We start from the raw sequence: 24,503 nt of genomic DNA on the forward strand, positions 1-24,503 counted from the left end.
ATTTTCTTTGACCTTTTTATTCCATTAATTTTAAGAACACATTTCAGCTGTACTGTGTGGCACTAAAGGCAAATTTATTAAGACCTTTATCTGTCAGCTGTGCTTGAGAAATACTAAATATTTTATACAAACTATATCACTAGTGAGCAAATACATCTTTTCACAATAAACATAATATGGAGAAAATTTAAAAACCAAATTCAGAGAGATCCTCTCTCAGCATACAAACCACCTGTACTACATGAAGCTGTCTCATGCAAATATCACAAGTTCACACCATCAGAAAGAAGAAAAATTCCCCAGCTTCAGAAAGAAGACATATATATCTTGTGATGCTACTGAATTTAAAGCCACCTCAGGTGATGGCAACCTATATCTACTGTCTGCAGGACTGAAATCTTGTTTGTTTTCCCCAATTCATATCTCTGCAAAAAAAAAGTGACAATTAGCACTGAATACTTTAACACTTGCATCAAGTAAGGCCCTCTAGTTCTTGTGAGTGAGGAAACAGTGAATAAGAAAATGGTACCCACCATCTGCATGACATATATGTTTTTGCAGAATTCTACCTTACTTCAAGCTGTCTCTTTACCAGGTTGAATTATTCTTTACTTTTTCCAGATCTATTACATAACTTTTGAAATGAGCAGGATTTTGTTCAAGGTTCAGATACATATGGGCGCCAAGTACCCAAACTCTCCTTTTAGTCAAAGGAAGTTAGCAGACAAAACAGGCCAACTGATAAGCTGGGAAGGGCTGACTAAAATTGAGATCTATTTGCATTTCAGAGCCTCCCATGTAGATAAGACATGAGACCTGGGCAAAGACACATTCCTTTTCTGTGCCAGAGGCCAGGAGGGGCAGCTTCAACAAGGTCAGCATGTGTGAGCACAAGTACTGACTGTGCTCAGGCCAGCTGTTCTGCCAGATCCAATGAGTGCAATGGGAACCTGTCCTCCTGGCACACCTGCTGCCTTCTGCACCTCTTGGCTTCCACATCTCTTGGCTTCTACACCTAACACTCTAAATCTGGAGCTTCAGTCTCCCCTGCTCTGCCCAAACCCTCTCCCCAGAGGAGGGGTTTGAAGCTATGTGCAGTGTGCAATATGTTGTCGTGAAAGTAAAGCTTCCACCTTATACACTAGTACAGAATTTGTCTTTCAGTTTACTTTTTTAGCCCTTTCTCCCCTGTTTCTCATATTTAGACTGTTTTCCTTAGGAAATAGCTGGAGTGATTCTGTCAATACTCTACCTGCTTTCTAACAATGCTTCCTTGCTTGAATACCTGAAAATAGAGGTTGTGAAGGTAAGCATTGTGAAAAAGACAACTACTTATTCATATATATATGCTCATATGCCTAAAGCAGAATGATCATCAGTGAAGATACTATTTTTTGTTAGGCACTAGTAAATCCAGTTGTAAGACATAGATAAATTCAAAACACATTTTAAAAAATATGATTATTATTTATCATATAAATAACTCATGGAACTTTTTTTTTTTCCTTTTAAAAAACTTGTGTTCTCAGTGGATGTGTTTGGGGAAAAAAAAAGGTCTCATCATGGGGAGACGCTGGTTGTACTGGATGAAAAAAAAAATTTGTGCTTGAACCATGTAAATTAGAAAAAAACATGGCCAGTGAGATTAATTCAGTTGGTTGGAGCAAGGTGCTAATTAGGCCAAGGTTGTGGGTTCCTATATAAATCACTGTATAGGCCAATTGCTTAAAAGTTGGACTCAGTGATCATTGTGGGTCCATTCAACTCAGGTCTTGAGTTGAATGCCTGGTCTTCTCTTACAAATGCAAACCTTCACTGTGGTCAAAGTAGTTTAAAGCACCTTAGATTTTTTTTAAGGATATCACTGTAAAAAATGAAAGCAAATATTCTGGTCGTGGATTATGGTCTTCTGGTTAAAGATGTATCTGGCCATGCACTAGAAAAATATATAGAAGAGGGAATAAAAAAGATTTTCTCTGTATAAGATAACAGTTAATATTTAATCCAAGCACAGGGTTCAGATAAGGGAGGGTGCATAGCTCTTGTTTTCTCCCAAAACAACTTTTCATTTTTCTCAAGAGGTTTCTAATTCAATAATTAGGATGTAATTATCAAATTAGTGAACAACATTTTAGAGCATAATTATCACATTAGCTAATAACCTCTTAGCATCCAGACTCTTAATAAAATAAGATGCATCTAATTGAAGATCAATCTAAACCCAAACTCTGGGAACCTCTAGTGCTGAATTTCCACATATAGATGGAAACAGAGTGAAAGTATACACTGTGCAAGAATAATTGGCACATTGCATTTCAGTCATTAGGAACATAAACACTGTCCCTCTCATGGAAAAGATTAATTAGGTAATTATTAAGAAGTACAAGTGACAGGGAAATTTGTTGCAAATTAGAGAGGAGTGTAAGGTATTCAGTATCTCTGTGCTTCAGATCAAATATTTTTATCTTCTGCTTGTGTATGAATTCTTGCTTCTTTACTTCAGGGACCTAATGGAATCTGTTTTCACAGGAGTGTGCCATAAATTATTAGTTTCTGATGCACTCAAATTTCATATACACTGGCATGCTTTTTATTGATATTTATTACATTAATTAAATTACTTTAGAAATATGAATCTGTGGCAAAATTTGTGCATTTGATGTTAAGATTTAGAAGAGAATTTAAATTTGTATTTCTTTTATTTATGGAATTGATACAGTAAATTTCCTTCATCTTTTTTTTTTTCAAGAGCCATGTCTAAATTTCTTTTGCTAGGCTTGTTTGTGTTAGTCATATTGAGATTTTATTTCTCTTGGATCACTTTTCAAAGTGTGAAAGCTTGACTATTGCTGTAACCTATAAAATAGGGAAGTTCAAGAAATCTGAACCAACATATTTTTAAAACTAAAATTAAATCTGCTCAAGTTGGCGGCAGAAGCAACTAATATGTCTGCTTTTGAAAGGAGACTTGTTTTCAATTTTCTCTTTTATCAACACTAACACTGAAGAGCCATGTCTTTCTTCTTGGCATTTTTATCATCAGTAGCTGCTATTATTTTTTTGGTCATACTACTTGCTTGTTTCTGCATTCTGAGTACATCACTCCCCCCTGCCTGCCCTTTATTTTGGTGAAGCATCAAAAAGGCAATCATTGAGAGAATACAAGAATACCCATTTTTTGCAGTCCATGTTCGCACATTAGGGACAGAAATAGTGAAGATTTTTCTAAATAACATTTAATAAAATGAGTCTTCTTAAAATTTCTTCCAAGTATCTAGAGCCCTACGCTCATGGCAGCAAAACCATATTTTAACCAGGGTAGGAATACTGTTGACAAAAGTGATTTTGATGAGATTGTTGATAAGATGAAAAGATAATGATCTCATTTCTAAACAACTCTCTAATGTAAACATTTTTGGAAACTGAACATTTGAGTACTGAAGTGGAACATTAGTAATTTCAACAGTGTTTGTCACATTTAAAACTCATCCATCAGTTTGATTTTGATGGGGTTTTTGTTCTTGTTTTTTTTTTTAAATCTTTGAAGACTATTATAAATTTTTCTGGTATTTCACAAAGTTTGTATAGCAATGATTTCAAGTGGTTCAATGGTAATACAGTCAGAAAACATTTTGGAAAGAAGCAAAAATGCCTCAGGCAGTACTGAAGAAAAGCTATGTTTCAGTGGCTTTAAGGGCAAAATGGAAACTGTAATCAATTTCAGTTAATGAATTGTAATATGGCAGCTGTAGGATGTAGTCATGAATTATTATTAAGTAAGGAAAACATGATGCAGCAAACTAAAAAATGGAAAGTATTTTATTGAAATATGAAAACAATGGGAAAAAATCCATTCTCACTTTATACAAGTACTAAAGAAAAGAGATTGTTCATATGTAAAGTTCATACCAACTCATAGAATTATACTGGTGCTCTGCATCTGTTACACAGATTTATTCATGTGCGTATATATAAATATACACATATATATGTAGTCTAGATATGTCTTTTGTCCTTTTTCTTTTCCCCTTGATTAAATTAGACAATAAGAATTACTTCAGGTTACTGAAGAATTCTATGCATCTAAGTCTTGAGAAAATTAAGAAGAATATGAAAATACAGTTTTTGAACTTGCTGAAATCACTAAAATATCTACAAACTCCCGTTCATTTAAATATTAAGCATTAAAAGAAAAAAAATCATCCTAAACCTGATGATAACCATTTAAACATTTATTTTCTGAAGAAGATTTTGCACCAGTTATTAAAGTTTCACTTACTTTAATGATGGTTGTGGCATCTGGCAGGCCTTAGGTGGGGATTTTTTATTTTGTTTATCCATTTGCAAGATTCAAATTTTAGTCTTTTGTGACTGCAAATGAATTTTTGGTTGACTTTCTTTAATGTCCAAAGTCATGCCAATGAGTATTCCTAAAGTTTATTTTAAGAAAGTAATGGATTTTTTATGGCATCTTCCAATTCCAAGCTTTTGTGAATACTTCTAAGAATTTTTTTTTTTTTTGCTTGATATTTTTGGAAAGAGGAAATGGACCTTATTTATTTTGAGGTTTAGATAGGCTTAAGTGTGAGAATTTTTTCTTCCTATTGAAAAAAATTGCCTATTTTGTGAGTCTTATTTGCTGCATCCTGCAGTGTTTGGTGTGTTGCTTTTAAATTACCTACTTGGTCTTAGCAGAGTGAGCAAAATTATGTGGATAACTGGGATTTGACCCTGAAGGTAATTCTGGCTAGCACATGCTGATATTTGATGTTGAAGATGCATTAGAAATTACCTAACCAGAAAGGGCAAGCAGAAGGAGAGCTGACCATATGACACCAGTCTGTTGAGGTGCACTGGTGTTGTGGCAGGAATCAAAGAATTAAGTAAGAAAGCAAGCTGGAAGCTACAGGCTGGGACTATTGATTACTCAGGAAGAAAACCTGAGTCCTCACCTGTCGGATCTCAGGATCTCAGTCCTGAGGTGCCACCGAGACCACCCTTGGGGGGCTCGGGAGTCCTGGAATGTTCCAGAAGTGTCTGGTGGCTGGACTTTGATCCTACACAGGAGACGACACCTGTGTGAGGACAGGAGGGTTTCACCGGGGTGAATGGTGAAGGGATTGGTTAATTAGAGGGTGAGACACAGGGTTTAGGATTTCTGTACAGGGGGGTTTAGAGAAGTAAGATGGAGGAATTGGGGCGTGTCCTGTCCTTCTTCTTCTTCTTCTTCTCCTCCATCTTCTGTGGTGATGGTGGCACTTTGGGATTGGTCATTACTAAAAGTGCACCCGGCAATAAGAATAAATGGTATTGGGGAAAAATGATAAATATTGTACACGTAACCATGGGTATAAAGATAGGTGACTGTCCGGAGGGCAGCACAGTGTGCTCATGGCTGGCTGCTGAGCAGAGCTCTGTCGGGCTGAAAGAAAATCTTTTAGATAAACAATTAATAAACATAAAAACTGAAAGAAGAACTGAAGCCTCTTCTCGTCCTTTGATACGCGGGCTGCCCCAAGGCCACTCCGGGCCTTTCCAGGCCCTTCAAACAGCCGAAAACCCGACACTCACCATGAATTTCTCTCCCATTTCAGCATTTTCTACAAGAAATTGATTGGATAAGAAGCAAATAATCTAGAAATTGTGGGATGGCTCCTCTTTTATAACTAGCAGAGGCTTATAGAAATATAAGATAATTTCAGGTTGCTCTTGTATTTTTTCCTTGCAAACTGAAAGTTCTTACATGGTAGCCTATCTTCAGTCAAAATTTAAAATTACCTTATATGTAAGTGAGCTGTCTGCTGGTTAAAACATCATTCTGAGCACTCTGTACAATGGATTTTGTTTTCTGCTTTATAGGCAAATGCTTTAACAAGTTTGCTTTAAAAAAACCCCAATAATCACCTAATCACAAGCAGGATATTTTCTTGAAGTTGTATTTCCATGTAAGGTGCACATTTAGCTTTTACTAGTTGTCTTATGACTTCTTTGAAGGTTAAGCCCTTTCCTGTTTCATCTTTAGATGCTGAGAGATCCAAGCATGAGCGTCTTATAATGCTGTATATAAGAAGTATAATCTCTACCTGCTTGGATGTCTTTAGTTCCTGGAAAACCTTTCTGCTTTCCAGGAATTTTGAAGTGATTTCTGGCAATTCTTGAACCATGGTCTCTGAGAATTTCTTCTGAAAAATTAGATATGCGACTTTTCTAAGCTCTGCTTGAAGGATGATGGTAAAATTTGACATTTTTTCTTGACTCTTGTTTACCTCATTAAGGTAAAACTGAAAAAAACCCCTTCAAACCCATGAAACACAAAAACCCAAACCAAAACAAAAAATCTCCACATTTTTCTATAGCTTATGCATATGGACATATTAGTAAAATATACTACAATATTGTAGGAGTTGAGTTCAGAATGAATTTACTTTTTTAATATTATTTAAATGAGTCGCTTTTCTTTTAAAAGCAAGTGAAAATGTGGATACAATTTCCTTCATTGTCTGTGTATGGTTTGGCTTCTCAAATGACATTCCAGACACCAACTAACATTTAAGAAGACAAATAGCATGCAGCAGAATGGAAAATAAAAATCCTGGCCTGGATGCAATATTATTAGCACTTTTCTATGGTCTTTATTATGAGATTAGAGAACTGGTTGTATCAGTGTTCTAATACATGCTATGACTCTTTCCAGAATGAAAATAAATGGTTTTTGATTTGTCTATCTTTGTACCTATAAGTAGGGAAGTTAGAAGACGGTAACTGCCCAGTTAGTAGTCTATTAACAGATGTAAACAATTTCATGAGGACCTGTGTAAGACTATTTCTGTAAAATTTAGGCATTTAAGTTTGCATATTATCTTCTTTAAAGAAGTTGTGGAGAATAAAGTTTTCTTCATCTATGTTGAGAAACTTTTCATCTGGATATTGACTATCTCCAGAAAAAAGCAAGGGAAAGAAATGAACATGTTGTTTTAAGGCAGCTCAAAACATTTTGTTACCCAAAGTAAGGAAAAGCACGTTTTAGCAAAATCTCCTGAGGGCATTTTTGTAGTCAGACTTAATTTATTGCTTTGTTTCCTTTTGTTACTGTGAATCATGAGAGGCTAATTATTATGTGAGTGTGATAATTACACTGATATTATCAAGTGTATTCTGCAATACATTGCTTAGCATGTCAGAGAAAGATAACGTACATCCCTTAGAGTGGGAAGAAAACTTATGGATAGTACATTCTAACATTGTAGATGAATGTGTTCAGGTATTATTATTTTATATGTCATCCTTACTTTTGCCCCATTGATATTCTGACTGAAAGGAGCATTATTTGTAGAGATGCTATCTAAAGCAGTATTTTATAAATATACTGCATATTTCAGCCTAGTAAGATTTTAAGCTGTATTTCATTTATTAATTTTCAAAGCATATTTGTGCTGATGGAAGGAAAGATTCTAATGTGTGTTATTTGTCACATCTGACTTGAAGATGCTAGAATCCATCCAGTTACATTTAAAATAACTTAGGATACTTAGCATTTGTATGCACTTAGCTTTTAAAACCTTTTTCATCAGTTTTATAAGGTAAGGAAATTTTTGTTCAAATGGGATCTACAGTTACTATTTCCTCATAATGTTCCTTAATATTTCCCTACATTTAAGAAAGAAGACCCAAGCTCTTTCTGTTTTGATATTTGATTTTTACATTAACAATATAAACATAACATTGACTGATTATTTAGCCTGTTCCATATTGTGCAATCAGAAAAGACAAAGTTTTATTTATTATTAAATCAGTGGATAATTCAAATCCTTTTTAGGATTTCAACATACTTAAAAGTTGGCAGCTTCATGACACTAAAAAGTGAATCAAAGTATGTGTAACTGAGATGCTGAAGCTAATAGTTCTATGCATTTTAAACAGCAAAATTTGCAGGATCCTGTGAACCTGGCTTCATACACTGATGCCATGAACAGAAATTACATCTCATTTCAAAACATATTGGATTTTCCAATAATTGTGCCTGTATTGCAATGTTGAGATGTTTTGGGATGAAATATTTATTTTTAAAGAAAATAATATTGTCCAATATTGTGCAGGAAATCAGCAGCAATGAAAGCCAACCCCTGAAATTCCAGATCCTGCTTCCTTCCTCCAAACCATATGTGCACTCAAAATGGATAAAGGTTTCTGCTGAAGTGTGCTATCTTTTTCTGCAGAGCTGTATCCACATAAAACCGGCTTCAAAGTCAAATAACCAGCATTTTCTTTGTCAAGTAATCCTTTTCAACTTTTTTCCTGTTGTGAGATTCAGAAAGCTTTCAATATAATTTTGAAAAGAAGTAATAAAAACGTGGTATTGTTCAGATTCATACAACTGTATTTGAAATCTGTAATTCCATAAACTACATTACTTTATGGAAAACGTTGTGAAGAAGAAAACTTTTCATTCATTTTTAACATCTTGTTTGAGAGTGACTCAATTTCTTAAATCCTGTTCCAGACAGAAGTAAGTGGCTAAGATGTAATTTTCTACTGTATTTGTAGGAAGCACAAAGTCTAAGCTGCCAACCTTTAAGGAGCTCTTTGAACCATCTCTGTAGCTTTCAAATCCATAACAGGACCTGAAAGAGGATTATCAGTGCAGTGCACAGCACACTTGATTAGGACTGAAATGCCTTCAGCCAGCAGCCTCTGTCGGTCGCTAAATGAGCCTTGCTTGGTCTTATCCTATGCAAGCTGTTCCAGCTCCAGAGCTCAGTCCCCAAGGGCACTGGGTGCTAGAAGCCAGCTCGCTCTCAGACCAAGGCCGCGGGTCAGCCCCTAGCAAGCAGGGAATATTCAGCTCTTAGTGATTAGGCAGCTCTTGTGATTTCAGCTTTGCTTGCTAGGTAGCTTTCCCTTGGCCTAAGGCTCCAGCAGACGGTAGAGAGAGGAGAAGCAGAAGACACTGGCTGTTCCACGAGTATGGCTTTATTGGAGGGTCCCTGAAGGGTCTCAGCTCTTCTTCTTCCAAGTTAGTAGGGGTACAGTATGCTACTTTTATACCCTTGGCCTGGATCCAATCCTGACCAATGGCAAAGGTGTTAGAGTGACCATAAGTGACCAATAGTAGGGTTTAACACAATATTGCCTGCTGTGGTGTGTTCTTAAGTTTGTTAGTTTGCTCCCCCCATTTTCTGTATTACTTCCTGCTGCTACCCTGTCAGTTAGGTTGCTATGAAAATGAAACTGCTCCTCCCCTGGTTTCTCTTATAAAGTGAAAGTTGTTTCCTCCTTAGGCTCAGTCAATCACTCCTTTTCTCCTCCCAGGTTTCGAGAATTTTCTTTTCTCTGGGAGTTATGGTTGGCTGTAGCCCCGGAGCCCCTCCTATAATTTATAACAGTTGGTTACTTTGGTATATCAGTTATGTTTTGTACCTCCAAATATGTATTTCTATTGGATAGCCGGGTTTCCCTGCTTTCTTCCCCCCTTTTCCCTTAAAACCCTCTCCTGCCCCTTGTTCGGGGCCATTTGCTGGGTGTTTCCCCTCCTTGTTGGTTCTTCTGTAATAAACCGACAGTTTAACCCCAGCAAGTGGTCGCCTCCTAATTCGTCTCTCACCGCGCTGCTCCGAGCTATCCCCCAGCTCAGCCCGAGGCCAAAAGACGCCGAGGGGGGCTGCTTTCTGATGCGCAGGGGCCCTGGCCTTCGCCCCTCACCAGCCAGCCGGATTCCAGGGCCGTTCACGCCCCCGCGCAATTGCCTTACATGGCTATAGGGATAAGGTACAAGGCGGATGTCCCTGGAGACAGGAAACTTCTTTGCCGCTGTGTCAGCATTCTATTCTCCAAGGGGCCCTGGCTAAACCTGAGGGGTTTACTACAGGTCGCTGCGGCTCAGCACCCCCTGAGCCTCCCCTCGCAGCGCTGTGCGTGCCGCGCCAGCGATACCAGGGTTTGGGGTGAGCCTCTTCAGGGCCTCCTGGCTGGAACTGAGCGAGCTGGGGTTGTTCAGCCTGGACAAAAGGAGACTCAGGGGTGACCTTATCACTCTCTTCAACTTCCTGAAGGGCGGCTGTGGTGAGCTGGGGGATCTCAGCACCTCAGGACTGAGGTGCCGAGCCACCGAGAGCACCCTTGGGGGGCTCGGGAGTCCTGGAATGTTCCAGAAGTGTCTGGTGGCTGGACTTTGATCCTACACAGGAGACAACACCTGTATGAGGATAGGAGGGTTTCACCGGGGTGAACGGTGAAGGGATTAGTTAATTAGAGGGTGAGACACAGGGTTTAGGATTTATGTACAGGGGGGTTTAGAGAAGTAAGATGGAGGAATTGGGGCGTGTCCTGTCCTTCTTCTTCTTCTTCTTCTCCTCCATCTTCTGTGGTGATGGTGGCACTTTGGGATTGGTCATTACTGAAAGTGCACCGGACAATAAGAATAAAAAGGATTGGGGAAAAATGATAAATATTGTACACGTAACCATGGGTATAAAGATAGGTGACTGTCCGGAGGGCAGCACAGTGTGCTCATGGCTGGCTGCTGAGCAGAGCTCTGTCGGGCCGAAAGAAAATCTTTTAGATAAACAATTAATAAACACCGAGACCGAAAGAAGAACTGAAGCCTCTTCTCGTCCTTCGATACGCGGGCTGCCCCAAGGCCACCCCGGGCCTTTCCAGGCCCTCCAAACAGCCGAAAACCGGACAGTGAGCTGGGGGTCTCTTTCTCCAGGCAACAACAGACAGAACAAGAGGACACAGTCTCAAGCTGCGCCAAGGGAGATACAGGCTAGAATTAAGGAGGAAGTATTTTACAGAAAGAGTGGTCAAATACTGGAATCATCTACGCAGGGAGGTGGTAGAGTCACCATCCCCCGAAGAGTTTAAAAAAAGACTGGATGTGGCACTTGGTGCCATGATCTAGTTGAGGTGTCAGAACATGGGTTGGACTCGATGATCTTAAAGGTCTCTTCCAACCTAGAATTTCTGTGATTCTGTGAACTCTGCTGGAGAAGTGCAGTCCATTCACACTTCCAAAAAGCCATCATTCCCATCTCTGCAGACGGCTGTAGTGTAATACCACCCTCTGAAGCCTCAATAGTGCGCTTTTGACTTATTATCTTCTCCATGTGGTACCTCCTTGCACAGTCGTTGGCTCCAATTACCAAGTAGCCAATTTTGAAATTGGAAAATATCAGATAAAAGCATATATTTTAATAATATAATACCTGACAGAATTACTTTCATTCTGTCTTGACACACTTTTTAGAAAAGTTGTTTATCACAGATACCAGCCACTCCTTTCTCCCAAATTTTGCAGCTAATTGAGCAAAGCCTGTCTAAGAGATCATGTTTTCTGAGCATTAAATAATCAGCCAAAAAAAAGAGATTGCTATTTGTCACATCAGGATTACATCTGGGTGGCATAATTACCTTAGATTCAAATATTGACCTGAGGTGAAGGAAAAGAAAAAAAAAATCATTCCTAGAGAACTTAATATAAATTAGTAGTGAAATTTAAGTATATTTCTATGTTTTCAAAGTAAAATGGTAATAAATAAATGGGAATAAATGTTACTGGGATTTAAAATAGTTTTTTCTCCAGGCTCGCAGTCCCATTTTAATGTTACTTAAGAAAGAGGCTTTCATTGTTATATTTAAAGAACTACTGTATCATTAAAAAAAATAATGTTCATGTCACATGTGCTAGTTGATGCTAGTTTTTATAAGGCATTAATAAAGACCTTTATAGCTGTCAGTAAATTTGTGCAGATTGGTGCCTGTTGATAATAAGGCTAAAATGTTAACAAATGTATAGCTATTAAAAGCTAGTACGTGTATGTGCAAGACTATCCAGCTGGTTTGATATTAGAAGAAAAGAAACTTAATTTTATATCATAAAACAAGGAAATCACAATTAAAATTAAAATTAAGATTAATGTTAGTTTCCATAACTTTGTTAATGTGAAAAATGTTATATGTGAATGATTTTTGAATTTTTGTATCCAGGTTTCACATTTAAAAACCATAGAAGTTTTAATTCTGTATATATACTTCATACATTTACAATATCATTAGAACCAGTTATTTCAGGCTAAGTAATTTCAAGTAGTCTGCAAGGTTCATAATGATTTGATAGACTGTGATCTGAGGTAATGTGGCCTTCTGTTACATGTTTAAGGGTTTAATTTTTCAGAGGGCACAGACTGCAAAATAGCCTGTAGCTGTAATTAGATAACATTAATTTCTCATGAAACAAACAGGTGACTGTGACTGTACCAGAAAAAAAGGAGAAAATCTTTGATTTAATATTAGCCAGATTTGCTATTAGCTTGTTGGAAGTCCTACTTGGATACTTTTGAAGCTTGCTTGAATGAGGATTTTTTCAAGTAGGTAACAGTAGCTCAGGTTTCATGGTCTGCTGCTATTTCAGAAGTTCTCTACATGTGAGAGAAGGAGAAACTTCCTAATAACTTGTTCTGGAACCTGTAGTCATCTAGTGATTAATGCAATTTTGTTCTTTCTGCTGGGTTTTGTCAGGTGTTACATGGGGATGATAATACAAAACACACAAGATGGTGATTATCAAAGGGGACTCTGATGTGGAATGGAAGTAGAAAATTTAATAATTCAGAGGGTTAACCTACTATTTTTGAAATTAGGTACTTTGCAGTAGGATTTTTTTTTTTGGGGGGGGGATAATTTTTGCCAAGATGTGTAGCAAGTTTACTTTTTTCCCCCTCTGGAGGTTGTGTTAAAAAAAATTATTTGAAAACTGGGGAAAACGGGATGACTTGTAAGCAATAAATGTCAATTCTACTACAGTTTTTTTGACAGAAAATGCAGTTTGAACAGTTTCATGACAATTTTTTTGGACTTGTATAATTATGAACTATTTTAGGTTTTCTTTTTTCTTGGAAAATATTAAGAACATTTGCATTTTATCCTTTTTAGTAAAATATTACTATCCTTTTTTGTCAATGATTTGTGTTTCTGAAGAAACCATTATTCCATCAGTATTAAATTGATGAATGATTTTTTCCTATTTGTTATGGTAAAAGAGCTTGGTCATAGAAGGATTTTTTAATAGAGTCAAGTGATGAAAAATCCTAATGGATTTCAGGTACATTAAAAGCAATTCTTTCATATCAACATTAATAGGAAATTTGAATTATCCCAGATGTCACTTCACAGATGCAGTATTTAAAGAATATTTTTTTAATTGCTCTGGCTTATCTGGCTTAGATTGGCATGTCTGAAATGTTCCTCAGGTGTTGATCACCCCCAAAAAAATCTAATGAGCTTCATCTAAGCGGTTACTGTGACAGTAAAAACGGGAAGTGCTCAGCTACACAGCTATCAGCTACTGTACACAGCCTGTAAAACTTCATGGGCTACAGATTGAGCTGCAGATACATGATCCCATATTCCCTGGTGCCACTATTACAGGGCAGCGACAAACTGCCTTATCATTAACTCTGTGAATGAAGAAGCTGTGTATGAGACCACTGGAGCAAGTTAAGAATAATATACACATTTTTTTTAAACTGCTTTTAAATTTTTTCTTTCTGTTCTGAGGTAGTAATGGAATTTCAGGCTATCCCTCCAGGATGTGCTGCTGGTTGCATCTGAGAACTAATGTTTCTGCCTACCATGGGTCTATAAACTCTGTTTAAAAAACCCCAAATCCTAACACCTGCATTTTTCAAGCTGTTAGACAGAGATAGGCATTGCTTTGGCTGCTTGTCCCCATACGAATGGCAAAATTTATGACTCTTCTGTCTGCTTATCTAAAGGCTTGCAGTGCATTCCTCAATTTGATTATTAATAAGGCTATTCTGAATACAAAGTGAAGCAGCAGTAAAGAAAAGCCTGCTTGGGAGAGAACAACATGACACAGTATGCTGTGACAGCCTCTGGATACCACTATCCCTTCATAATTGAGTATATCTGAACTGGAAAGCCAATTCTTTTATTTTCCTTTCCATTTTATAAAAAAAAATGCAATGTAATTAATGGATTTTCTCCCAGTATTAAGCCAGTGGATTTGCATGACAGTGTTTAAAAATAGTCAGTGTTTTAATTTTTTTACTATTTTTGCATACTCAGTAACAAATAGGAACACAATATTAAATTTAAAGTTACTGAATAAGTTTGTATTTCTTATGCAACAGTAGAAAAGCACCATTTAAAACTTTTCATTCTTGTCAATGCATGAACTCATTTATGTGTCTTTGCTGAGCATCTCGGAAACATCTAATGCATAGACTTCCAAGCAAACTTACAGGGTTTCTCCATCTGGAGGATGAGGATCTGGTTTTTTTAATATATTCTGATATTCAGAATTCAGACATTTGTCTGTCTGAGCTCCTGGTCTTAGCAGTTGAGTTCAATTTGAACTAAATAAATGTTCAATGAAACAATGGTGTGTTTGTATGTGCTGTATCAGCTTGGCCAAAGCTGCATTCACTGCTGAGGAACCTGGTGTTTTCAGTCATTTTGCATATTATTAGGACATGATACACTTTTGAGAACCAGTTGATTTGAGTCTCTTAGTGTGAAGGTTATAATGAACCTGCCAGCATCCAAAATATTTTGTTATATATTTTACTAAACTGAAATGAAAGGAACCTAGTGGATTTTTGGCAACATACAGCTTAGAAAATAGCTAGGAATCTTCAAATATATGGTCTACTTTATATTCCTCTAGAGTTCTTTTTTTTTATTTTCAGTGTCTACCTAGTGCAAAATGTGAAAATATTCAGGAGGAGAAAATAAGTTTTCCTTCCTCCTAGCAAAATATCCTAATGATAGAATAATAGAAACAGGTTATTCTACTTCTCTTTTTCTTAGGACTGGAAATATACCCTGAAACAGACGGACCATATGATGCCAGGTTTGGGGTTTTTTTATCACAGGGATAGAGAATAAGTCAGTGAGTGAGGGAAGAAATCACTGAATGGTGTATGTGGACAATTATACATCATGGCCACTCACAGGAGATGTCATCTTCATAAAATTGTCTTGCTATGTGATGGACTGTCACTAACATTAAGAGTTACCTAGATAGGCAAGGTCAAAATAAAATTTCTCTTCCTCCCTTTTTTTTTTAATGCTGAGAGTAGTGGCTGAATCTTTGACAGAGAATTTCCAGTCTCAAGGATTTAGAAATCAGTATAATGAAAAATGCTGATTTTTAAAGAGGGAAGGTTGTATTGAGCTTCAGACACATGGATATTAGAGAATAAATCTTCCAATGTAAAACTTCAGGAGAACCAAGAAACTGTAATGTTTATTTCTTTTAATTAATTCATTTAGCTTAGGATATAGTTAGGATTTCCTAATTGTTTGTGTCATACTGGATTATTCAAATATAATTGAATAACTGCCCTCCAGATGCCTTAGGAAAGCCTCTGAAATCTATCTTAATTTTAATTTTGTTAATGGAAACGTCTTTTTATTGTGTCTGAATATCTATACTTATAATTTAACTAAGTTTTGGATTTCTGCAGCAATTTAAAAGTATTTTTCCCAAATCAAAATACTGTCCTCCTATATGTCACCATTTGAAGTGCAATGCTTAGATTCTGTGAGTTTTAGCAGCACAAAAGCTTGTCTATTAGAATGTTTCCCTGAACAGAGCGCTCCATTAACTTCAAAAGCAGTAGGTTGCCTTTCATGTTCATATTTCATTATGGTGCAAATAAACATGGTGGGGTTTTTTGAGTTTTAAAGTGTACTAGGCTTATATATTTACTGAACAGCAAGTTTCTTTGGCTTGAGCTCTGAGAGTTTTGTTAATATTGGTTACTGAAGATATTGAAATTTTCCTTAAGAGTCTGCCTTTCCCTTCATTGCCTCTTTTCCAGTTTGAAATGACTAAAGCTTAAATAATTATTAGTCATATCTTATCTCAGTGGCAAGGGCTTGTGCTTTTAAAGTAATATGAGCATCTGCTCCTATGGCTCTTGCCAGCAATTAAAAGGCTGATCTGCAGGAAAAGAAGGTTAACACCTCAGTTTGTAGTGAGAAATGTATTGCAAGAGGAAGAGTATTTGCAAAACCAAACAGCCTTTTATATTTAATACTATCAGTAAATAGTAAATACACATTTTTGCTTTAACAACAGTTTATGTGCTTGGTTACTCACAAGAGTGTTTAGAAACTGGCTGCAGTTTTTGAAGTTTAGTTTGATCCAGACACTGGATATTCAGATTCTGAGAACTTCTTGATGAGAAAGTAGCAGTGTTGAATAGAATTTTTTTAGACAGTACGAGTCCAAGAAGCAACATCACTTTGGAAATGAATAAATACAAGCAAGGAGAGAGTGAATGAGTAACATTCTTTTCAGAGACACAATACCTGGCTTGTAATTAGTGATCCTGTGATGATGGCCATTGTCTGTCCATTAGAAATGACAGGTCTCTGTTAAAATGAGGGCTGAAAGGAGCGTAAGGATACTGATCATTTTCCTGAGGCATTCCATGTCACCACAGTAAGGACACATCTTCAAATTACTTTTATTGTCACAGTATCCTTGACTTTTCCAGATCCAAGAATAAATTATGTTACCTCAAAGTATGTATAAATTTACATTCTATGGACAATGATATCTCATTAATGAGAAAAGCTGATGCACAGCATTTTCTCACAAACATATTTGCTTCATTTAAGATGAAGGTTGGCTCAAAAGTGTTCTAGAAATTGTTTATTATTTGAGATATGGCCTACTCTGGTAGCATGCCTTGTTTTGGGATGTTTTCATTGCAGGCTAGAGGTTATGCAGGGTGTAGTTTCTTTGATTCCTGTATTTACTGAGAATGAAGTTAACATCTACTTGCACATCAGGGCAAAAGAGCAAAGTCTGAACTTTTTGCTCAACATATTTACCAGTTCAGGCAAACAGTCATGCTAAAATATCTCTCCATTTTAGTTTCTGGAGACAATTTGAGGCATCCCAGTTCTATGCTCCTTTGTATATTATATTTTCAGTGAACTGCCAAGTTCATTATTAATACATTTTAAATAGCAAGAATCCATAAGTCTCCCTTCCACCTGCCACACACATATAGGTTGTGGAAGATCTGGAAGGGACAAATGTATTCATTTCAAGTTTAATTATATAAAATAGTAACAATAGTGATAGTAGCTATGCAATAATTTAGTACACTTCATCCCTCTCCTATTTTGCTTCTAAATTGTGCAGTTAATAAATAATGCTGCACTTTTTTTATGTTCACAACACTAAAATGAGTATTGAATAGAAAAAAGTAACAGGTTTTCCTTAAGGTAAGTTCTAATTGTTGCTGGTTTGCTTATTGCTTGACTCAAAGCTCATCAGAATCATGACTTGGACTGTATCAGGTTTATGGAATTAAATACTTTGGGCTGATGAATCTTTTCCAAAAGGATTATTAAGGATGTTATTTTATGCCCTTTTTGCTTACTAGTGGTTTTTCTTGTTCTTTTTTCTTTGTTCCTCTACCAGGAGGCATTTTTGAGTGTGTGGAATCTGGTCCAATGGGAGCAGAAGAATTAGCCTTCAGATTTGCTGTGAACACAATCAACAGAAACAGAACTCTTCTGCCAAACACCACATTAACGTACGACACACAAAAGATAAATCTTTATGACAGTTTTGAAGCATCCAAAAAAGGTAACCTTTTGCATATTTAGTTTTTTTAATGAAGGACTAAGTCTCACTCAATTTACTTACCTGGAAAAATGTCTATCTGATGAAGCCATATGCAATGAGACACATTATTGTCACCGACATTAAAGAGCTGCTTTATTAAAGGCTGTAATGGTAACTGCTCGACAATTACATTGCCACCTTTGCTCCCCCTAACCCTATCTAAAAGCTATTCCCTTAAATATTTAAAATCTGAAATTAATTTTGCTGAACATTGTGACTAGGGTGTTTATTATACCAGCTCCTTTGAAGTGAGAAATCTCACTGTCTTCAAAATTTATCCAGCAAAATGTCAAGTTCCCCAAAATTCTACTGAAACTGGAATTCAATTTTAAACATTCACTCACTTCAAGTACATTTTCACAAATGCCTTTATATAGTTAATCACAGACTTTGAAAGGGGAGTAGTAGTTGTAACTTTGTGCATCTTATACCAGCATGGCATAAAAATAAGCCTAAATATTAAGTCTGTGCTTAAGATTATCACTATCAGATACATGACTTGGCCTGAGTTAAGCTCTTTTTTCCTAACTACAATTTACATGTTTACAGAAGAATTAAGAGTAAAAATTAAGTTTGAACATTTTCCATAAATTTTAAAATCTTTGATTCTCAAAAATAAAAATCCAAATTTTCAGATTGCTTTACTTTTAAGTCAGGGACAATAGGCACAAATTTCTGCATCATTGTTGTATCATAGAAAGTGAAAACACTAAAAAGTTCAATAAGTATTTATGGAAGAAAGTACAAAGCCTCGTGTCAAAACTCAATAAGACTGAATTTTGCACTGTATTACATGCTCTTTAAAAACACTTTCCTTATAAATTGAAAAGGTAATTTCATATGAATGCTATTTGCAACAAAACAATAAGAAGGGTGAAAGAATTGGAGGTCAGCCTGAATTACTTATGGCAGGTTTCTAGCCTAAATCCGTCAAGTGATCTGGTCCCAACATGTCTCTCCCAAGCATTAAAGACAAAAAGCTTTATACAATAAGGGATATTTGGTGTTATGGTGGGCTAAGAAGAGTGAAAAAACTTGATACAACATTAGATATTATACATAAGGGAAAGCTCCTGTGACATGATTAATGTACGTGACGGACATCTCAAAAGTGGAATTTAATGCTAGTTTAGAACTGAAGGGAAATTTTTACTGCTTTTACTATAACACATTAACAGAGACTCTTGCTAACCTGTTTGTCTGTTTATTTGACAAGTAAATAATTCAAATATAAATTTTGTTAGGCATGAAAAGAGAGTATCCATATTTGTACAGACATACAGTTTGGTCATTGAAAGATTATTACGAAAAATTGTCATGAAAATTGGTCATTTTTCATGTATGAAAAATTATAGGCTAAACATTTATGCCTAGCAAGATGATTTCTTTGCAGAGTAGCATGTATGATAGAAGAAAGAGGAAAAACTGCACTTTTAATAGAGTATCTTTCAGTTGTTATTCTAGTGTTTTGGGTGATGGATTAAAATGGGTTTTGAGAGAAACTACTCTTTCCTTTCCATCTCAGCCAACAGTGAATAAAAGTGCTGAATCTTAATTCTGTTTCTTTCATTCTCCTTTCCTTCTCACCTTCCAAATTCAACTGCTTCCTGACTCCTGCACATGCTGACCTGTGAAATCTAATGGGACATTTTCTCCCTATTCCGGGGGGAGGATGCAGACAGCAGAGAAATTTCTCCTGAGATCTCTAATTTTTTGATTCTTTGCTGAGAAAATGCAACTACTTTTAGTCCTTACCTGGGGTTTGCTCGCCTGAATATTATGTTGTTAATTCTTGTTAGACTGTAATAGCTGAAATTAGAATGACAATGTGCTATTGATTAGACATATTGAAGAGAATGCATATATTCCTTTTTCCCACTTGCATCTTGGATGAAAAAGCAACATTTTATTTGTAACTGCTCATGATATATCAAAATCTGTGTAATCTTCTAGTACTAATAGCTTTTTGCATCATCAATTCACAATACAGACAACTGCATTTGTGCTCACAGGTGCTTTAGTTCAGAATCAGAGGCTAAAGGTTAACACAAAATGGTTCATTTTATTATGATGGATACAAAGCAGAATTTTAACAATGAAGTTTAAGCATTTGACTCATTTTTGTGGTTCATTATCATGTCCATTAGTGAGCAGGCAGGCACTGCATCAAAAATAGCCTGTTTAGACCTCTTATTAACACATACTTTTGAAGTTGAATATAGATGAAATATTAATGGCTTTTTAAAGGTACTATATGAATAAGCAACCTGAAGTCAAGAAGATATTTCCAAGTTACTGTTGCAGTGAAGAATAATGTAAATGCAACAAAATATCCCATAACATTCTAGGAAAATTGGTATGCATCTGATAGAGCCAGTGCCATATTAAATCACGTGTGAAAGCATTGCATTATTCAAATCTCAGAAAGGGAAAAAAAAAGTCCATTGAAAAGCCATCTGGTAGCTATTGCTGTTGTTAGTGATCCCATTTAACTGACATTTGCATAAAGCTTGTTGATTACTCTTAGGAAGGGCAATATTAGCATAAATGTTTTTTTATTGAGCTAGTCATTTAGGCAACACATCGAATAGCAATGAAGATCTTGTGCTTCTGACAAGTTTATTTAAACCACCGGTGCTCTGCAGCAATAAAAAGGTGTGCCAGCACAGTTTCTGGAATGCTCTTGAAAGACTTAGCCATATTTTCATCAAGTTGAAAAGAATGTGCACAACAATTAATTTTGAATTGATGAGAAAAGCAATGCAGCAAGATGTATTTCTACTGCTTGTTTCCTCAGCTGTCAGGAACACTGATGGTGGAGTAACAGAATTAATCAAACCCAGTATAAATACTCATGTCTAGTTTGGTTTTCATTACTTCTCTGTACCAAATGAGTTGTTTTCCCAAAAGACAGAGTCTGTTTTTCAGAGCTGTGTACTCATAAATTTATGCCTGTGGTAGTGAGTGAGATAGGAGCAAGGCATTGGCAAAAACTCTGGTCTTCAGTATTGATTATTTTTTCCTGCCTTCTTTTTGTCATGTTCTAACAAATATTCAACAAGATGATACTGGAGTGTACTGTGGGAGATTATACAGACCAGAGATTGCTAATGAACAGTACAGGTAGGGCCACTCTGTACCAGAAAACAGGAAGCTGAGTCACTTGAATGCAGCAGTATTATGTCAGTGGCTCTCAGGGCCAGTTTTGTATACAAGTATAGCAAAACTGAGCATTTCCAGTTTTTAAGAAGGGACATCTAATTTTTTTTTGCTAACAGACAACAATTTAATTTTAGGGAAAATATTGGTTCTTTAATTGTACTAACCAACATACCTATTTCAGATACAGAAAGTCAAATGTTCATTTTAATGAAATTAACTCTGTGCCTGATAATTAACTGTGGGGTACTTCACATGTAAAATTTCTGAGTAATTAGGACTTCAGTGGAAGTAGTGGTGACTGATTGAGGAGGAAGTTGTCACTTAAATAAACCAGATTAGGATACTGTCCTATTCGACCCTTTTCTAAATGCAAGAAGCAGCTAAGCACAAACCTATTTTATTCATCAGTACTTTTAAAAAGACACGATTACTGGCCTTTATAGCTTCCACTGACATAGGAATGTTTAATGAACATAGCTGAGCACTATTTAGATGTTAAGAGTCAATATTGATCAGTTTATAATGAAAGGCTGGATGCGTATTCTGAAGTTGAAATGTTTAAGTGAAAGTGTTACACAAGAAGGGAGCTCTGTCAGCAAGACAGTCATATTTCATGGAGTGCCTTTTGTTTAATATTGTGCAATACCTTCTGGCACACTGCCTTTTTTCCTCTCATCATTGACAGACTTCTGTCTCCTCTTCAGCCTGTGATCAGCTGTCCCTCGGGGTGGCGGCCATCTTCGGCCCGTCCCACAGCTCCTCAGCCAACGCCGTGCAGTCCATCTGCAACGCCTTGGGGGTTCCACACATCCAGACCCGCTGGAAACATCAGGTGTCAGACAACAAGGACTCCTTCTATGTCAGCCTCTATCCGGATTTCTCTTCACTCAGCCGTGCCATCCTTGACCTTGTGCAGTTCTTCAAGTGGAAAACAGTTACTGTTGTTTACGATGACAGCACTGGTAAGGCCAAAGCATCAGGCTGTGTGCAGATCCATTCTATACATACACAAAGAGAGGGAGGAAGGGTGTCACTACTCATATTCCATAATTTAAGAAATAGTTTGCAAGAATTTTATGGGTAAGGCAGTGTATAACAAATAATGTGGACTTATTAGCATAAGTATTCTCATAAGTATGCTTCAGTTGCTGAATTCTGTGTGTTTGAGCTCACAGCTGTCAATAAATTGGTCACACTCTGTCTGTGTTTTCTGCAGTGTCTTAACAGTTGCTAACAGCTATGTCTTTTGATTTTACTTAAAACTTAAACTTGGAAGAAAAATATAGTAACTTGAAAAATACACTAGTGTACTCAGTGAAGTAGAAATCTTAAATTCTGGTGCTGCTTCTGGTGTTGGTTGAGTTCGAAAACAGATGCCATATTTGTTTGGAATTTTAGTATCTGTTTCTTCAGATAGAAGTGAAGAAAGAGCCATGATTTCAGCTCCTAACAGTTGGACCAAAAGGAAATTTGGAGGCTTGTTTTACAGATGAATTACAGGAGTTAAAATTAACTCTTGAATTTTCCAGCAGAAATATACTAGGTTATTACCTTTCTCTTAGTCATTCTAAAAGTTGTTTTGCCTTTCAGTTTCACCTTGACAGGGGTACCTTTGAAAAATGCTGTAAAACTTACATTTCATTTGAGGTCTAGTCGTGGTTAGAAATAAGACTTTGATTAAGAGGAAAATATCACCGTAATGGAAATTACAAGAAAGGTGCTTGGCCAAAGAAGACATATTAAACCTTATGGGAAATGCTGGTAACTTCTTCCATGCTGGCTGATCAATCATTGTCAGGAAAAGAGCATAGGGAGCCCCAAATTCTTCTCATGGTTCATTGAACCAGAAGGCTGCTGATGTCCTCATTAAATGAGGCTACTCTCTATCCAAAGCTGAAAAAAATAAGATCAAGAAACAAAATTAGTCTTCCTGAAGGGAAGACTAACTGTGCTGGATTAACAGCAGTTACTGCGCCAGGACAGAACACCTGCCTGCAGTTCAAGCTCAGATAAGGTGCATGTGTAGCTGAGGAGGGAGCAGAGAAGATGGTGCATAAAAGTCCTTATAACTGATAATTTTTCTTTATGCCTTTTAAAAAAATTGTAAGACAGGGACATTTAGAGGCTGCCTCACTACAAGTTTGTTGGCTGATGTTACCAAAAGTTTCAGGTAGTCAAACTTTCAATTTAAGCTTTAAAATCAAGCTTTACAGACCTAAGCAAGCAATATGTAGCTTGTTTTTTTTTTTTTTTTCCCACATTTTTATCCATTATTGCTCTGAAATAGGAAAGGAAGCTAAATTGTCAAATTTTAACCAAATTATGATAGAAAGAAGTGAGTTGTGGTGATTAAGGTTTGTGTAAATTGGAGATATTTCGCCTTGATTAAAATCCTTTGGAGCCTAGCTCTTTTTCCAAGAACAGGTTACCTCTTAAAAAAGTAAATTCCATTAGAAAATTCATATGTTTTAATACTTTGAAACTGCTTTGCTCAATAATTTCAAGTAATTCTTTTCTGTCCAAAGAAAAAGTAAAATTCTTTCTGTCCAAAAGAATACTTCGTGTTTAATGATCTCTTAATATCCAGAGATATGTTGTTGACAGCCTTGATAGACCTGATCTCAATAAAACATGTTTTTGAAGCTGGGACATAAATAGAAATGGGAAAGAAAATTAAAAAAAAAGGTTTTCTTATATCTATTTTGATCTACTTGTTTTACGTGGTTTTACTGTTAATATTTGAGAGAGAAAAAACCCCAAACATATTCTATTTTAGAACAATTTATAAATAAATTTCACAATGAATTAGTAGATTGAGTTATTTAATCTATTTGAAAAGCATAAAGACTTGTTCCAGGATATAATCTCTTTGAAATGATATTTCTTTCTGGAGTGGCCAGGTCCTTTATATTATAATACTGCTTGTTCCCATAATCTAATCTATAACATTATTTGTTTTTGTCTTGAAGTCTATTTCTGTTTGAAGAGGCAGAAAAAAACCCATCTGTTTTAAAAAGGTTATCTTCTCTCTTTTTATTGTGGTGTTTTCTCTAAAGTGAACTTAAATTCAACTTTTTAAAGACTGTCCACTTCTCTTTGTTAGTAGCATCTCTTATGGATAATTCCAGGACTTAAAAAGCAAATGACCCTGCTGGGGAGTCCACAGCATCTCTTGCTTTTGAAGCACATACAGGGACAACTCTGAGCTATGAGAAACTATTAGTCTGAAAGAAGCAGATTCTGTATATCTGCTGGAGTTTCAGTGCAAGCTGATGGTTTTTGAGGCCAGGGGAGAGGAACCTTTTGAAAGGAAGTTGTCACTTGATTTTGGGAAGTGGTTCTCTCCTGTCATAGGACAAGACAAATATTCAGTTATGAGTCTGGGACTGGAGCTCAATATGATGTTTCAACTAAGATTTAGAAATTGTGTTGTATGACTTGTGCCATTTAAGACCTTATTACAAATCATTAAAATGAAGGCAATGAATACAAAACATTTATAGCTGTTTATTTCTGTTTTGTGCATTTGATCAGTGATTCTTTAATGTAAGATGGACATAATTCTTAATTCCTTTTTTCTTTGTTTCTCTTCTAATCACCTACATTTTGCACTCCCTTATTGGATGGTAGTTGAGGATGATGATCTATGCCTTTTTTAATGATGACTTTA

The 24,503-nt window shown here is 36.3% G+C and overlaps 1 protein-coding gene across 7 annotated transcripts in view; it reads left to right on the top strand.

The window, feature by feature from the left end:
* Positions 1–24,503, top strand: part of GRIK2 (glutamate ionotropic receptor kainate type subunit 2) — a 366,111-nt gene that overhangs the window by 103,721 nt on the left and 237,887 nt on the right. For 6 of the 7 annotated variants that reach the window (XM_074538574.1, XM_074538571.1, XM_074538573.1 and 3 more), the window contains 2 exons: positions 17,465–17,632; positions 21,538–21,795. In XM_074538574.1, the coding sequence (XP_074394675.1) occupies positions 17,465–17,632; positions 21,538–21,795 (426 nt within the window). Of the gene's footprint in view, positions 1–17,464; positions 17,633–21,518; positions 21,796–24,503 lie in introns of those variants that run through there. The other variant, XM_074538576.1, reaches the window with a different exon arrangement.

This window comes from Zonotrichia albicollis, chromosome 3 (assembly GCF_047830755.1).
Source record: "Zonotrichia albicollis isolate bZonAlb1 chromosome 3, bZonAlb1.hap1, whole genome shotgun sequence".
Taxonomy (NCBI): Eukaryota; Metazoa; Chordata; class Aves; order Passeriformes; family Passerellidae; genus Zonotrichia; species Zonotrichia albicollis.